The 17,482-nt window shown below is 40.8% G+C and overlaps 1 protein-coding gene across 1 annotated transcript in view; it reads right to left on the bottom strand.

Annotated features, from left to right (window-relative positions):
* Window positions 1-17,482, bottom strand: part of dnah9 (dynein, axonemal, heavy chain 9) — a 164,070-nt gene that overhangs the window by 74,600 nt on the left and 71,988 nt on the right. Inside the window, exons 47-52 of the mRNA XM_084938413.1 lie at window positions 14,952-15,191; window positions 9,182-9,343; window positions 8,142-8,338; window positions 5,136-5,298; window positions 4,798-4,921; window positions 2,259-2,401 (exon numbers count right to left, since the gene is read on the bottom strand). Coding sequence (XP_084794539.1) covers window positions 2,259-2,401; window positions 4,798-4,921; window positions 5,136-5,298; window positions 8,142-8,338; window positions 9,182-9,343; window positions 14,952-15,191 — 1,029 coding nt within the window. The remainder of the gene's footprint in view (window positions 1-2,258; window positions 2,402-4,797; window positions 4,922-5,135; window positions 5,299-8,141; window positions 8,339-9,181; window positions 9,344-14,951; window positions 15,192-17,482) is intronic.

Here is a 17,482-nt window from a genome sequence, read left to right as displayed (position 1 = left end):
GCTGAACAGTCAGAGCCAGAGGAATAATACCAAAAATGTGTTTTTTGGCAAAAGTGGTGAAACAGCATTGTTGTTTCCACCTTTAGCTTGAACAGTTTTCTTGCATATTTTGCAAAGTACCGTCCTTTTGTTGGAGGTTATTCAAATATCTCCCTTTTGAGATGCTTAATGTTCATCAGGGGATTAAGCAATATGGCATAAAGATGTAATGTAATTTGGCATGCCTCAGACTTTTCTTTGTGTTTCTATTTCTTGAGGATGATTTCTTGACAGACATCCTTCTACTCAGAGCATTTCTGATGAGGCTTTGGGAACCCCTGAGATATGGCTGAGGTAAGTGTTTTGCTTATAGGTCTTTGCAAATCATCTTCTTGGTGGAAAAATACAATTTTATTCCAGTCAAACTGTGTTATTTTAACCATTTGTTGCAGATTTGATTAAAGAAATGGGAACACCTCATTTGTTTGTTTGATACTGCTAGTGACAAAGTGCCTAAAGACATAATTTAAAATTGGTTCTTTGCTAAGGTGTCTGTTATGTGTAGATGCAACACTGATTCATCATTGAAGTCTGGTGCCTTTGTTATGCTTAAATGAATAACGGGTCAGTGTTACGTGGCTTATCAAATGATACAACCCCCAAACAAACACTGTAAATGGTCAGGTACAAGAACTGAACTGAAAATTGACACTTTGGCTCTCTGGAAGCAAAATATAAAGAACTGAGGGTGGACTCAAGACTTTTGCACAGTACTACATCAAAATATAATACAATGGTTAACATTAATAGAGGTAATGTGGTATGACATGGTTAAGATTTTCTGTCAGCTGCATGTCCAGTATGGGACCAAAACAGTCACAGTCATTTGGCACACAGTGGTATTAACCGCTCAGCCGTATTACTGTCGATCCCAAAAACAAGGTTATGAGCCTATAAACGAGCATAATATTTGCTCTTTAAAACAGTAAGGGTAAAAAATAGTGTCGTATTCTGCACTGATACATCTGATTCTGATAAATCCTCTCTAGAGCCTGTGAGGTAGGAGAGGATATGCTCTGATTTTCAGTTCATAAATAAAATACACACTATTCAAAATACTTTCCTGCCACAAAGTATTTGTCACAACATTTATCATGCATGTAGTGTTGTGTGTTTGCAATAAAATAACTCTAAACTCTGGTACGTTGCAAAGTAGTTTCTGAACAGCAGACTGCTTAAAAATGCTCTCAGATTTTTGACCCAGAAATTCTTTCACTATTTTCTGTCTCAAAGAGTAAAACACTATAATGACTTGGCCAAGAAGAACTGGCAGACTGATCAAAATATTTGAATAAAGTCACACCTGCTACAAACAGGACAGCCACAATATATTTCAGCAAACATGGGCTTCAAGACAATCCAGAGCACGTCCTAGGCCTGCATCACTGGATACTGTGATATCATGCCATTACTTCCTTCTCCACATATTGTAAGCCTGGAACCACTGATCTAAAAGCATTTTAATCTGTGGCAGTGATAAAGTAATAATGCTGTTAGGTTTTCACACAGCTCGGAGACACAGCCTCAGCAAATGTCACACAAACTCTATGAACAAGATTAGGTAATTCTTCGGGAAAACATCCTTTCTATTCAGACAATTTTGAGACACATAACTGCATAGTTAGAAATGCACTCTTGATATGTCTGTGCCCTTGGGATTGCCTTCTTTATTTATCCACTTGCCAACCCAGGGAGGCTTGAGCTGTTAGCGAGACAGAAGTGGAGGATGATGTGGGTGGTGGCGGTGGCGCATGCTTGTAATAATGACAGAATAAGCAATGCTTTGGAATCTGTCCCTCTCTAGGGGGAACAAAGCAGCTACGCGATGGTGAAATTAACTTCAGCTAAACGCCGGCTTTTCTGCCCGTGTCTGTGATTTATAACGACATCCAACACCTCCCATTGTACTCAAGTTCATCTGAAAATGTCAGTATAGAAAATTGTTTGGGAAGAGGCTTCATCCTAAAGCTGGATGTTTATTCAAGTGTGAGGGGTTTCTTATTTAGGAATAGTAAATTAGAGTGTGAGGCGGCAAGTTATTGCTCTATTAAGAGTGGATGGAGATAAAATACAGATGCAGTTGTGTGGGAAAGATTAATGGAAAAGTTCCCCCTTGAAGAGAGCCCCTGAGAGCAACTTGATAATAACAAGTAAAATTCAAAATAGCAAAAAAACACAGCTTTCACTCCTGTGCATGTCTAAGCGTCGGACTGCTTCACCTTGAGCTGTCGGCGAACCCGACTGATGAAGAACTTCCAGCAGTTTTCCTTTGTATCCATCAACCCAGAGCCACGGACCTCTGGCCGCACACTGCCAATGACGTTCTCCACCTCGTCATCTGGGAACAGGTCAGGGATCTCTCCTGAAATGAATAAAATAATTCACACTGCTACCGGGAGACCACCGAGTGTGCAGACAGCAGTGATTGTGTGTGTGTGTGTGTGTGTGTGTATATATATATATATTTTTTTTCTTCTTCTTTTTTTTTTAATTTGTGTCAGTGAGCTAAACTTATCCAAGAACTCTCAAGAAGTTTCTTATCTTGTTAGGATCTGAGCTGACACTGAGCAACGGCACTCTTATATCAAATCAGGGTCTGTTAATAGAGGTGGTGGCAGCAGGAGTTCAAACAGAGGACTTATGCTAATGCAGAGCGCTGCTTTAAGTCAGCCTCACAGAAGCAGAGATGAGCAAAGCAAGGGATGCATTTAGCAACGCATGTAGGAATTTTCAGTTCCTTAAATGCGTTTGCTCATTTTACTTGTTTTTATTTGACAACAAGAACCAGGTAACAACATTGTTCCATAAGCATCAAAGATGTGTGTTTAAGGCATGGTATTTCACTACCCAGTTCCAAATACAGACATGTATTTGTAGCCAAAACATGACTGGGGCTCCCTAAAAAATGACTTCGCTGGACGAGTTCCAGAGTAAACTTTGCTCTTGATTTTTGGACGCCATGTTGTCGAATGTTCTTGCTACACAATGGAATGGCTTAAACGTGGAGTTAAATAATAAGTAAGCTGCAGAAATGATTACAGAGATAATGGTGAATTATCTCCGTTCCTATTCCTGCTGGTTTGAAGAGATCATTATGAAGTAACCCGCTGAGAGCAGATCAAAGGGAGGGACTGCGACAACCTGCAACATGGAGGATGTTTCTGACAGAGTAGCACTCTGCATTGAAAAATCTCCAATCGTGTTTTCCGGCAGCTGATGGCACTTCATCGTATGATACACTTCAATTATTATAGCTTTTACATTTAAAAACTTAAATATGCTTTCCCACATTCCTTTAATTATTCCAAGTTCACACGGACACTGTAGGTAAGGGAGGTATGGGACCTGATGGGAGGGTTGGGTGGTTCCGTTGATGAGAGATTTCCTGCCTTTGTGCACATATTGAGAAAACACTCGAGCTCCAAAATTGAAATATTCAACTGGATCAGAGTTTTACTTCAAATACTGTAAATGACTACTACATTCCTGGGATGCATATACATTGCAGCATTGGCAAGTGAAAAACTATCACTGCCCCAGAAATGTTACTTTATTGTGTCTGGATGTATCCCTTCCCCTCCCTATAACAGGTGGGCCAGTCTGAACAAAACATGAACATCATCACACACACAAGGCAATTATTAACATCTATATGTTTTTAAAAAGCCTTTCATATAAATTCTAATTCTTTGGATTTCCGTATATATTATATTAATTTCATCATCCTCCCTGCAAATGCAGTGTCATGTTCTCCTTGGATTAAAGCCACATTAATTTTGTTTTAGACAGCTTTGATGAAATGAGTAAAAAGTATGTAGTATGTGTATCATAGTTTGTACCTCTAATGCCTTCAATAAGCTCACAGTTGGCTGTAGCTCACTAGATAGAGGAGGCTAAACATAAGGCTAGTGGCTCAATCCCTGGCTACTCCAGGCTGTGTGCCAAAATATGTGAATATCGATCTGAGCATGCTGAACTGCTAGTTACTCTGGAGTGTTAGAAAGAAAGCACTTGGGTGTAGCAAAAAGTGGTTGTATTAATGGAGGAATGATGCACCAAATAAAGCTATACACGAATCATTCTATTTCCCATTTAAGCTAAACCAGCCACTAACAGTATACTGGAGTAAAAACATGTAATTCCAGCTTGTGTTTGCTTATATTTGTTGCCATAAACATCAGAACACCAAACAAAGCGTTTCATGATAAACATGTAATGGTGTTGCCAGGTTCGGTCGTTCGCACTACTGTCCATGCACGCCTCACAAGCTGCTCTTTTATTCGTTTATATTATTGACAGTAAATAAATATATTTTGAAATATTGTGTCAGTAACACACATATGACAGCACCCCGGGTAACTGTGTAGTTGTTCTTTTTGTTCTTTTCTTTTCAGGCAGGCAGCAGTGTTTCACTAAATAATGCATTGACATCTGTTGGCACATGCCTCATATCCTAAATATCTTCCTACTTGAAGTGATACGGTACACTCACAAAACTATTGCAAGCCAACATTAGCACAGATTGCTTTGCAGTAATTTTCTATTAACAGTAATTTCCATTCATTAGATTATTAAAATGCCCCGTTTAAATGTAGCTGTGAGTCTGAGCCTCCTCTGCAATTTTTCACAATAATGTGTTGGTAGCACATGAGTAATGGTGCCGAAAATGGCACCACAGTGATGTGTTGCTGTTGTGCAATGAAAGCATTTCTCTCTTGCTAAACATGACATGCAGTAATTAGCAAAACCTGCTGTTACCCGATGCCAGCAGATCGTTGACCAGAACGAGGAACTTCTCATCTGCCACTTGGGCATCAGTCATTAGGAACACAGTGCCAATATTCTTTACGCCAGCTTTCACGTAGAGGGACGCCAGGTCACTCTGGATGACAGGAAGAGTGAGAGGGTTGGAGTGGGAAAAGTGGCACCCATAATAAGATTTGTTATTTTGCAGCGATACATGCCCGAGTGCTTTACGTTTATATACTGTGAGGATTATGTTTGGCAAAAGTGTATGCACATAATAAACTTTGTTAGATTTTAAATGAAACATGCTTTTGCAGGATGATATGTTTGTCAAGTGCTCCTCTTCAAACCTTTAGGTCAGCGATACTGTAGCCTTTCCTCAAGGTGATCTGGAAGACCTCCAGATTGGAGATGAAAGCAGCCAGCCGGGTCAGACTCTGCTTGCCGCTGCCGCCCACTCCGACCAGCAGCACATTACCCCGTGGAGACTCCAGGATTCGGTTTATCCGGCAGCTTTATGTGGAGGAGCAGACAGCCAGGGGTGGGAGAGGTGTGGGGGAGGAATGAATGAAAGGGTGAGACAAGAGAGCCGGATAAAAATGTCTGACTCATACAACAAATAGCAGAAGACAAAAAGGTTTGTCTCCTGCTCTCTCTGTTCTAATGCTAACTGTCACCACCGTCTGCTCCAGACTGTTCCACTGACACGTACAGCAATGAAATATATCAAACATTACACTCAGCTGCACTGTGCTCTGGAGAATCTTTATGATTTTAGTAACACAAGACGTGTGCTGCTGTTGTCGATGAAATTACTTCATTATCGCTTCTGTTGCTCCGTTTGTGCCAAAAGACACTCACTTCAGCTGGCCTGGTAAATGTAATCTCTGACAGTTCAGTTGCTTCCTTTTCTTACACTTCTAATTATGATTCAGCAACTTTTCGAGCTTGCACATCCACATTAGCAAGTCATAGATACATCTTCTGCTTCTATGCTTTCACTTCTAAGTTGTTTAATGTAAATTAAACTCAACTGACACACTGACTAAGATTTATTACACTTCAAACTGCATCTACTTCACCATGTCAATTGCCACTTTAGCCATTTGCATCTTTTACATTACAGTTAAGTGCTTTAAGCTCTTACCTGTAAATGTCGACTTAGTTGCTGAGAGTGCTTCAAATCACAGTTTAGCAGCTTTTGAAAGCTTTAGATTCAATTTTAACTGTCGTTGTGTAAAGCTCCCAACTTCTTGAACTGTGTTCGTCAACAGTACGGCTTCGTTTTGCAGCTGCTGTCAGTTCTAAAACTTCACCCATTTTCACTTAAATCTCTTCAAATGCTTTTATCTTTTTCACTTTAAATGCTTTCCGTGTCAGTCCTGGGCTGGACATGATGATACTTTAGCTTTTCACATCTGACTTTTTCTATCTACAATAAATGCTTTCACTTAATCTGACACCTGAGAAGGGGTCAGTTCTCTGATGCTGTAAACTCACTTAAGTGCTTCAATTTAGATCTTTTAAAATTCAAGTGAACTGAAATCTCTCCAATTAACAACTCGGTTGCTTTTTTCTCTTTCACTTTAATTGCTTTCACTGCTTTGGCAGTTGTTTCCACGGTTCAAAAATCAAGTGGCACTTTTCATATTTAGGTAAAAGTTTGACTACTTGCAGCTGCTAACTCAGCTGTTTTCAGTGATAGTACACAAACTGCTGACTCTACTTCCTGCAAGGCTTAACTTGAAAGTTTTCATCCTTTCAGATGCCATACTTCAACTCATCTACTTTTAGCTTCCACCTAAGATCCAATCAGTGCTTCAAACCTAACGTGAGTGCGTCCGGCTTACAGTTGCAGTGAATTTACAATTAGCTCCACATCTCATACCAAAAACAGATCAGATATGATATCACAGTTAGAGATTAACTATTTACAGTAGCTAAAGCCATAAATGTAAGAAAGCACACTTTTCTCTTTTCATTGGTTAACTTATCTATAAAATGATGAGAAACAGTTTCTGTATCTGTCTGACAGATAATCTTACTCCATGCTAACATTTCAGGACATAAATCTATGCTGGCTGATAACAGGTGTCAGACATTAGATAGACAAAAGAGCTGACCTTTACAGAACAAGAACTTTGTGGTGGCATTATGACATCACTTTGAAAAAGTGCATTGAATAAGCAGGCAGAACTCAATCTTTTGCTTGCACACATTTTCTAACCAGTCATCACCTCCTTTACTAAAAACTTGTCCACATTAGGTTTTAAGAATGTTATTTTAAATCCACTGAATATTGCCCAAGTATTGTTGTTCTTATATGTTGTTAATTATCCCACAAAAAGACCAAAATCAGTAAGATGTAGTCATGCTATTTTCCTTACTACGAACCCACTGATCACTAATTACTTTGTATACTGAATGTTAATCTATCTGCCTAGACTGGAAAGAACTTTCGGTCATCTGCTGTTAGTTTAGATGTGCCGTATAAATAAAAGTCTTATAATTACACATTTTAGAAGACTTTAAGACGGGAAACTGGCAAAATAAAAAACAAAAAATAGGCTACAGAGGTCGGGGTGACATGCAGACTTTTTTTTTTTAATTAAAATTTTTTATTGAAAAACGTTGAATCTCTTTAGCATTTATTTCATCTGCTTATCTACTCGGTGAAGTGGCTGCTGTTACTTCTCTAAATTCTTTTAGTCTTAAAGACTTCTTAGTTAAAGAAACTCTCCACAGAGGAGCAGCTCAGGAAGCTGCCATTTTGGGGAAGAGAAAAGCAGCACATCCCGTTCTAATCAGTCTAATTCTACCCCCGGAGATCTGATTGAAGCTTCAATCAGTTTAGGTTTGTTTTCTTAACAAGGTGTTTAAATAAGGCATTTTTATTCAGTTTGAGATTTTAAACCAAATATAGAAGAAATATTAGCTACATGTTAATGTAACCAATATGGATGTTATTTCTAGGAATAGAAAACGCTGATCAAACGTTCTGGACGACAGGAACTGTGTGGCACAGGGGACTGGTGTATTTGGCTATTTGTGGAATTTGTTGACTGTTTGTAAAAATCAACTTTAATGACGACTGATTTTTTGATTCTGAATCTTGTAACCAAAATACTTTTAGACTGAGCATCCAGTCTGGATTAAATTGTCATGATATATGCTATTTTTTATTTTTTCCCAGATTCACCTGTCTCTATGTTTGACAGTCTATAAATGGAAGTGGTAATCCTAAAATACCTTGGAAGCCAGCTGACTGTCTTGACAGACAATAAAAAAAACAGATACATTTTTTTTAACTCTATCTGTAGTCCTCCTCCTCCCCGGGGTTTCAAACTTCCACTCACATGTGAGCCATGGCGTCCTCAAACAGCACGAGGTTTAGGGTGGCGTTGACCTCATTGTAGCTATCCAGCACCTCCAGCAGAGTTTTACTTAGGCTGCTCCAGGACTCTACAGCCATGTATCTGGCCTCCCCCTGACCATGGGCGAAGTGGCAGTACAGGTTCATCTCTCTGGTCTGCTCCAGAGTCTCCTCCATGTCCTCAGGAGGCACACACGCATACAAACACACACATTTCAGCGATAAACATACATACAGACCCACACACTACCCCTGTCAGCATAACATTAGTGTTAAGCCTAAACAGTCTGGACAGGGACACAGCTGAATATCACAGCTGCGCAGAGGGTGACCTAGTTCATTTTCACTCTGGCAAGTGTTAGGCCCCAAACATTTGACTGGAAAGACTCTGTGTGTCTCTTCAGGACGCTGGTTTCCTCTGAAAACAAATAGCTGCAGTAGATGTGATGAATTAGACTATTTTTCTACTTTTTTGCAAGCTTACATATTTATCACGTTCAGCTGTAGTATATAAAGAGACTATAAAAGTGTCTAAACATTGTCTTGTTTGCATGTAAAAATATAGCAGTAAAACATGCTGCATATTGCTCTGTGGCACAGGGGCAAAATGTCATAAGTTTACCTTAGTTGCCAGCTGTGAATACTATACATGAGCAGGGTTATTCTCTCCCTTCTCCTTCTGTGTGTGTATGTACACATACACTTGTCAGGTTCTTCATTGTGGGATGACTAGTGTGCATGTGATAGAGCTAGGGAGTGCAGTGAGGGAGCAGTGGACAGAAAACCATTAAAATGTTTTCCAATTTGCCAGGCTGACAGCACGGACATGACAGGCAGACCCCCACACCACACTGATTAATATTCTCCCCCAACATTCCTTTTTCTCCTCTCCTCGCTGTGTTGGCCACTGATGTCCAGGTCCAGACACAGAGCAGGCAGCCTAATGATCCCGCACTTCCCTCCCTCCCCATCCTCCAGCCTCCCGCTCTTGTCTTCCTTCGCTGAACTTTGTAAAACTCTCACCTCATAGAACTTCTTTACTGTGTCTGCCTGCAGCCTATCAAAAAGCTGGAAGTCCTGCTCCTCCACCAGCTTGTCTCTGTAGACCCGGTTCGACTCATGCAGGTAGATTTTCAGCAGGTCTATGGGGGCTTTCAGACACTCACCGGTACAGAAGAGAATGCCCTGAGCAGGGAAAGGAGGGAGGAAGGTTTCAAGTTTCATTCCGTTTATTCCACAACGAGGAGGGAAACACAGCACACTCACTGCAGGTAAATCAATGGATATTGAGTGGACAAGCTGTTAGGAGGTGTGTCAGATAAAACTAAGAAATATGGGATCACTTTTCTTTCAGCGTGTAGTCTCAAAGGTATTGCTGCATGCAGAGATGGAAGAGTGACCAAAAAAAAAAAAAAATAAATCAGGCACAGACTCTACACATCATTCCCACAGAGGCTTTAAACACAAATCTTATGCTCTAACCTAAATTTTAATTGGATATCAGTCATTTATTATAAGTTTAATGCACTTTTTCAGATATGTGTTGGTTAACAAAGAATTTCAGATTTCATACATGACCTCCAAGGTATGACAGCAATGACGAATTTAATACAAGCCACACTGCAATCCAGCTCCACTCCAGCTCCTATTTAATGCAATACTGACCTGATCAGTGTTATGTCTGTTCTTATTGATACCAGCTCTGGAATGCACTGGAGGTCTTGCTTCTACTGTCTCCACTGCCGGGTTTCTAAGAAAGCACGTCTCAAGGAGAGGGAGTCGTGCTCAACAGAGCTAGAAACTAACTGCATATGGAAATTTTAGTCCTTTTTGACCATAATGGTACTAACTGAGCTATAATTACTGCCTTGCTGCAATTTACATATTTTACCTGTGCAGACACATATGCACACTGAAGACTTTGCAGGAAGTGTTAAGAGTCTTAAAAATAAAACTTTAGTAGATAAACTGAATATTTAATCCATTGCAGACACGAAAAAGTCAGGTTAAAATCAAAGAACCCCCCCCACCTCAAAACTGGGGGGCATCAGTCTGATTCATCTTCTGTGGACTGTGAATATTTTGAGCAAAACCTGTGCCAATTCAACATGTAAATACAAAGCTATTTGATAAATGAAAATTTTGACAGGCTGATGAGTCAAGTAGCCAAGATTTCAAATAATGACACACGAATGAAGTGTTAGCCTAAAACTGAGCAATCAGATTGCTCTAAATGCTGAATCAGACAGCTTTTTTCTATTCTTGGCTCTTTCTGATCACTGAGGGGTATCATGCTATGATTATCTGGGGCATACAGACGTTCTATTCAAGTCTTGTGTTTATGAGAGGCAGCCAATCACAAGAAAGTTAGCTTAGTGAGGAGGAAGAAAGCTTAAACTTCTTTAAGAGGCGATGAACTGAGAAGCTGCACGAAGGCAAGAAAACAAGCATTATTTTGAAATGTGAATCATGAAAAGCTACTCGAGGTCCAGGAATAAAAACATAGAGGAAATGGAAATGAGCAGAATTAGTCCCTATTAACAGTAAGCTGCGATGCATATCTGTTTAAAATTTTATGGCAATTGGAGACAACTAAAAATATAAACCCTATGGTGGTGTTTAAGGAAAAGTGAGAGCTTATTTGTGGCTATCATCAAGATTCATCTTCTTCTGAGTTTGGCCAGAAGCAGTAATTGCACTCAACAATATCTATAAAACAACTGAGCCAGCATGGCTGAACATGAATGTGTTTTTTTAATTTATTGTTTTTGTAGGTTTTTCTTTTCATCCCGTAAATTAAAACAAAAAAGTCACGACAATGAGCGTTTAGTGGATGATTGATGATTAATGCATCTCTAGAGAAAGCCAGTATGATGCGACGGCTTTCCCACGGGGACGCTGACGATGAAGCCAGGCGGATCTCGTCACAGTCTCACCGCGTCACATAACAGGTGCCGTATAGGATGAGAACAGGCTGGAGAGGCGCCCAGGCACTGTTTGTTCCCTTCTGCACAGCGTTACCCAGGAGGCAGCGGCAGAGGCAAGCAGATGCTGTGTGTTTCCAGCCCCAGAACTTATTCTAATCAACAGAATCATCTCCGGGGGTAAAGCCAGCTGAGTCTGATCTGACTCCATATCTGAGCTGGCTGAATCAGACAACTGGCTGCTAAATCCACTGTGTAATTGTGCAGATGGGAGGTGTGCTCTGGGTGTGGATGAGGGTTCTTAAGATGCAAACCTAGCCTGAGTAATGGACACCACTCCGGCTCTACCAAAGTTAAGACGTTTTCCACGAGAATGTGTGAATGATGTCATATTTTTGACTTTTAATAGATCCAGCTCTTTCTACTTCATTTCTTTGTTTAATGGTGTCAATCACGACTCCCCGCATTCATTGTGTACAAGTGTGCTTGAGCAAAACAAAACACCATATGGCACCTAACTCTATATAACAGTAATAATCACAGCCTTAGCTGTTAGCAGTATCACTTGAACAAACTGAGAGCAAACAGAACTTTGTTTTTCTTCTATCCAGCTGACTTTGGCATACTATCTCATCCTCTATGTCCCTGATCTTTCATTGCTTTGTTCAACTCAGAGGAGAGGGATTAGAGAGCACTTGGTGTCGGCATGTATCTGTCTGTCGTTCTGTCTGCAGCAAGCTCGCTTTTCTCGTAGCCTGACAGCTGCTCCGAGCCCCAAACAATGCTTCCCCTGCTAACAAATGCACCCAGCTGACTATCTACAGAACATCATGCAGACATATTGTGTAGTCAGTACAGTTTGGCTTTGGTCTCTCTGCACCATCGTGTATTCTCTTTCTCTCCCTAGTGTCTGTCCTCCTCTTTCACTCCACATCCATCTTTCCCCCCGTCTCCTCCCTCGCCTCTCGAGCGTCGAGGAGCTCATTTAGGTTGACGTGGAGAAGACAAGCCCATGGATATGCCCGCTGGTCATGGCAGAGAACGAACGCTGGCAAACGGAGCTCTTTGACAATGCTCCCAGTCGGACGGCAAACTGTTTGTCTAGCCCTATTAGTGGAATTTGGCTACTGTACTTCACTTATAGTGCGTTTAATTTAACATCCACAGGGTGGAATGATCAAACTAAAGCCCAGGAAAACTGAAGATTTATGGAGACAATGTGTCTGCTCTCTGTCTACTCGCCAACTTTTTTAAGGACAGGGTACTTTAAAAAGTTGGCGAGTAAAGTAAGGTAAAGTTTAGAAAGTATTAGCTCCTGTTAACTATTCAGCAACCTCCACTAACCTTAGAACTTTGCAAGCAAACAGCAACAGTCTTCTCAAGATGCAGCCTTGACTGTTTTGTGGACCCGCTCCTTTTGTCATTTTCAAAAACACCTTTACACAGACCACTGCAAGCTCCCACAGAGCTTCTAAGCTTGGCTTTCTGCCTCATTAGTGTTGATTATAATGAGACAGCTTCCTCTGGCTACATCTCCAAGTTTTGAAGAAAAGAGGAAAAAATCAATTACAAAAAAAGTCCTCCAATTATCTCAGCTGAGGCAAACATCTGAAACATCAAGCTAGTAAATACTGACTGACAACAATTTAGGCCTCATGGTTGAAATGAGAGGAAACGTTTGTACTGTCAAGCCAAATACTTTCCCACTTTTGAAGGTGTAAAAGCACAGAGGTATGGCTGGGAAAACACTGCCGAGGCAGAGCTGTAAGCTAAGAGGTTTCTCGCCTCTACCCACCTGTCGTCGGGTCTTTGCGGCGAGAACTGAGTAAAAAAAAAACTTCAAATAAGCTCCAGGAGTCCATTTTCTGGCTTTCTTTACATTTCCTCTCAGGATGGGGAGAGGAGACAGCTTTGACATTGTTTCCTCTTTGTGGTTATTAGATGTCCGATCTCGCTGTGCAGACCAATTAAAAAAAAAAAAGATTTTGATGAAAGAGGCAGAATGGCTTATTTAAACACTAGCTTCAAAGTGTTGTGGTGCAATTTAATTCCCAACTTTTTGACAGCAGTGATGTGTGTGATCTAGGACCTAGAAGCTAAGTCTTTAGGTGGTCAGGGCGAGTGCATTGGCAAGGACGATAAGTAGGCTTTAATCTTAAAGTGCAGAAGGCTCAGCATACTTCATCTGACAATCTGGTCTAAAAAGAGTCTCCTTGTGACGGCTGAACACTGACATTGCATCTACATCATGCAGTGATTTGCCAGGTGTGGTGGGATGGTTTAAAAACTTTATCTGGCTCTCTCTTTTCTTTCTTTCCTTAAACTCAGTGAGGCCTACCACATTATCTGTTATAGAAAAGTACCCAAACCCAGTGATGTAGGACTGTATGAATTTTGCCATCTAGCTTCTTGAGTTGCTGTTTCGAGCCCTCTGGTGTGCAGCACAGAGCTGTCTTTGCCATTCTTGCTTCTGGTGAGATAACCAAAGACACTCCCACATCTCCACATGACAGTGGTGTCCCCACTGGTTTTGCTGTTCTTCGATCGACACCATCCTTGGCGTGGCTCACAATAAATGTGAATAATAACTTTCCATCCACCCATAAATGAACAGCACGTGAGGGTGCTGAAGCCTTTCCCAGTTGTAATAAGACAAAAGACAGGATACACCCTGGACACCCATTCATTAACATTCACCTACGGCTAATTTAGAATCACATATAACATGAAAGTCTTTGGATTGTGAAAACCAGAATTCCTAAAGCAGACCCACACAAGCACACAGAGGAACTGCAAACTCAGCTGGTCATCAGGTTCAAACCTCACTGTGAATCGTAAGCACTGCATCACCACTTAAAGTAAAATCTTGATATTGTGACAAATATGCACAAATAACAATATTGCACATAGCTGCGTTCCTTTTTGTATGCTTTTATACAGTTACAGTTGGAGACTCTCCTGCTGCCTCCCTGCACTTACATTTTGTGCTCTTCTGGGGCAGTGAAAGTTGTCACTTGAGGTCCATCATGTACCAGTCATTCTGAACCACACGACGTGCTTGGCAGACCACAGGCAGATGATTGCTGTCCTTTTAAGCTTTTGCTAATGGCCTTTTTGGATTCAGCTGCCATTTTGATTTTGATTGCTGGCATTTTTGGGCTAACCCTAACCCTAACTGACCGGCTTTGTTTGTCATGTTTGTGAGTTTTGCTTGTCCAAACTCTGGAGTGAAATTTCAGCCTATATGAAAAAAATCAGGATTAGAAAAGAATCTAAACTAGCATAGTTTCACACCTATATATTCTGCACATAGTGCAAAACTCAGAGATTCCTCAGTTGGTCCTCTGTAAACTCCAAGCTAAAATTATGAAAAATCTAGTTCCTATAGCTCAGTGGCTTAAAGCATTAATTATACAACGGAGGGTGTTAAATGAGAGCCTGCCCTCCATGAAACCGTGGAGGATTCTGACAGAAATATTGCCCAAAAGCTTCTCCCCTGACAGCTACAGCGCTCTGATATTATATTCATTTAAATACATTAAATCATCACTAACACCCGTGGAAGTGCAAATCCATTCTATTTTCTGTTACACTTATTTCAGACTTATTTCTGGCTTTCAGACTCAGCTCTTAAATCAATAATCATTTAGATGAGAAATTAGTGATAGAAGCCTGGCTCTACCCGCATGGGAAGCAGAGCCGTAGAAACAGAAAGGAGCAAGTTAAAAGGAGTGATGTGGAAAAAAGCTCCCAACTTTATGGAGGTAACTTCTTGCCTTTCGTTGTGAGAAGTTTAGCCTGAGGTCATACCTCTCAAATAATTTCTGCATGGATAAATCCTTCTGGTGTATGTGCTCAGTATGCATCACCTGGAAAATGTTGGAGAGGTCTCGCAAGTTAAAGATGTAGTGGAACTTGACTGCGGTGGGGAGGAAGGCGGAGGAGACGCGCTGGTGCAAGGCCAGGGCTAACTGCACAAGGGTGGAGCAGCTCTTCTGCAGGGCAGCACTGAAACCCTCTCCTCTCAGGTGCTGAGACAGAATGGAGGTGTAGATGGTGCTCAGGGCCTCGGCTCCGGGAAACGACAGGGCAAAAACTGAGAAGTGGCGCTATAGAGGGGGGCAGAGCATAAAGGAGGCAAGAGTAAACACATGTTTGTCACTTATTATGCAGTCGGTTTACTTCCAGAATGAAACCAAGGGTCACCTTGTGGGTGTTTGCAGCAATAAGTAAAGAAAGGCTGTCACTCAGTCAAGAATGACTTTAGAATTTAAATATGACAGGGTGAATGTCTGGGTGTACAAAGTGTGTGACTTCAGGTCAGTCAGAGTTTGTGTCTATAAACAAAAGTCATTTTTAATCTAACTGCAGAGGACAAAGTCAGAAATAATCTGCATTTAGCCAAGTACCAAAACTTTCATTTATTAAACAAAAATGTCCCTCATACTATTGGTTGTCTGCTGCTCCACAACAAGATAAAGAAAATTAAGTGCTGCGAGAAATTATCGTCACTCAAATTTTAATATTAGACAAAGATAACCCAAATTAATACTAAATGCAGTTGGTAAATAATTGCATCTATAAGGAGGGAAAACAAGCGTGTAATCAAACACTAGTAATCAAAGTCCAGACTTAAATCTGATAGAGATGTGTTGTCATGACCTTAAACAGGCCCCTCATGCTCAAAAATCCTCCTGTGGTTGAAATAAGACAATTCTGCAAAGAAGAGTGGGCCAAAGTTCCCCCACAGCAATGTGAAAGACTCATTGCCAGTTATCGCAAATGCTTGATTGCAATTCGCTGCCAAGGGTGACACAACCAGTAATTAGGTTTATAGGACAATTACATTTTCCCATAGGGCCTGCTAGGTTTGTAAAGCTTTTTTCCCCACTTAATAAATTGAAATATTCCCTGGAGCAGCAAGTGTATTTTACTCCACAGTTAAAAAACAGTCCCTAAAAACATTAGTATTTACAACTGCTCTCTCATTCCACAAAGTTCGTTTTTAAAAAACGTCAGAGACAGACGGAGTGTTTTACTCTCCTACCTATCATGTCTACAGCACTGATAGTACAACTGCTGGAAATCTCTCCTGCTGAATCACCTCCTCCTGCCCCTAATAAAGTACACTAAATACCTTCAGATCGTTGATCTCTCTCTTCTTTAACGCTGTAGCCATGTACCAAAGTTTTCCCCCCAACCTCTTCATTGCAGGCATGTCTCACTAACTTTTCTACAAGCTGTTTCAGTGTAATGACAAGAGGCACCCTGACCTACCGTCATCTGTTCTTTTTCTACCAGAGGAAGCAATCGCAACAGTATCGAAAAGAATTCAGTCCAACAATCTTCCTACAGTTGAGCATTACACTCTGGACCTGAATGTTCTGTGAGAACTTTTTGATGTTCATGCTAAACTCCTTTTAAATTGTCTGCAGCATTGTTCTCTTATCTAAGCCCTGCAGCTGTTGATCTACTCCTTCAGATGTTATATATGATGCTAGCTACAAAATCATTTAGTGACAATATGGCAAACAATGCTCAAACGACAACTAATTGATGTCAGTCTCACTGTGTTTTGATTCTTTTACTTATTAAATTCTTGATCTTTGACAGATGTTTGTTTTACCACATTTACTCTTTACAGCTTTACTGGTACACCTGTCTATCCTCTCATTCTCACATATGTATTCTGTCTTGATTCCGCTCTTCTCTCCAAAGCATGCCTCCACCTTCATCAACACACTGAAAGCAAACATTATATCAACTGGACCAGCCACCTTTCTGTTCTCCATGCACTTCAAAGCTGCCCTCACTTCTGCTTACTAATCCTCTGAACATTTTCTTTATTCAGCTCCACTCATTCATATGTACATTTCCATCTGTATCCTTAATCTTCCTGGCCAGCTGCATATCTTTTCCAGCTCAGTTTCTGCGCCTCACCAATTGTTACAGATCCTTTTCTCTTTCCTTATGTCCAGCCTCACATATAACTCGCCATAATCCTTTAACCACCTCTCTCTTTGCCGTATACCAAGCCTCCCAGTAGTCCTGTCTACTTTCTTCATCTCTGCTTGTTCCACTTTTTATTTGCCAGCATCTTCTTTTAAATAATCCTTTACTTCCTTATTCCACCAATTCCATTCCAAGTCTCCTGTCCTATTTTCTCTGTGCAGAAAATACACTAAACACCTTCTTGGCAGGTTCCCTCACCACTTCAGCTGTACTTTCACAGTCTTCTGATAACTCTTCCCTACCACCCAGAGCCCGTCTCAGCTCCTCCCTGAACTCTGCACAATATTAGTAACAGTAAAGCAAGTAGAATAAAATTTTATTTTTATAGCACCTTTCGAGACAAAGCTCATAAAGTGCTTCACAACTGAGCCAGAGCATTAAAATTACA

Source organism: Perissodus microlepis, chromosome 8 (assembly GCF_051167445.1).
Source record: "Perissodus microlepis isolate ML-2025 ecotype Zambia chromosome 8, ASM5116744v1, whole genome shotgun sequence".
Lineage (NCBI taxonomy): Eukaryota > Metazoa > Chordata > Actinopteri > Cichliformes > Cichlidae > Perissodus > Perissodus microlepis.
This window is presented reverse-complemented; position numbering and strand designations above follow the sequence as displayed.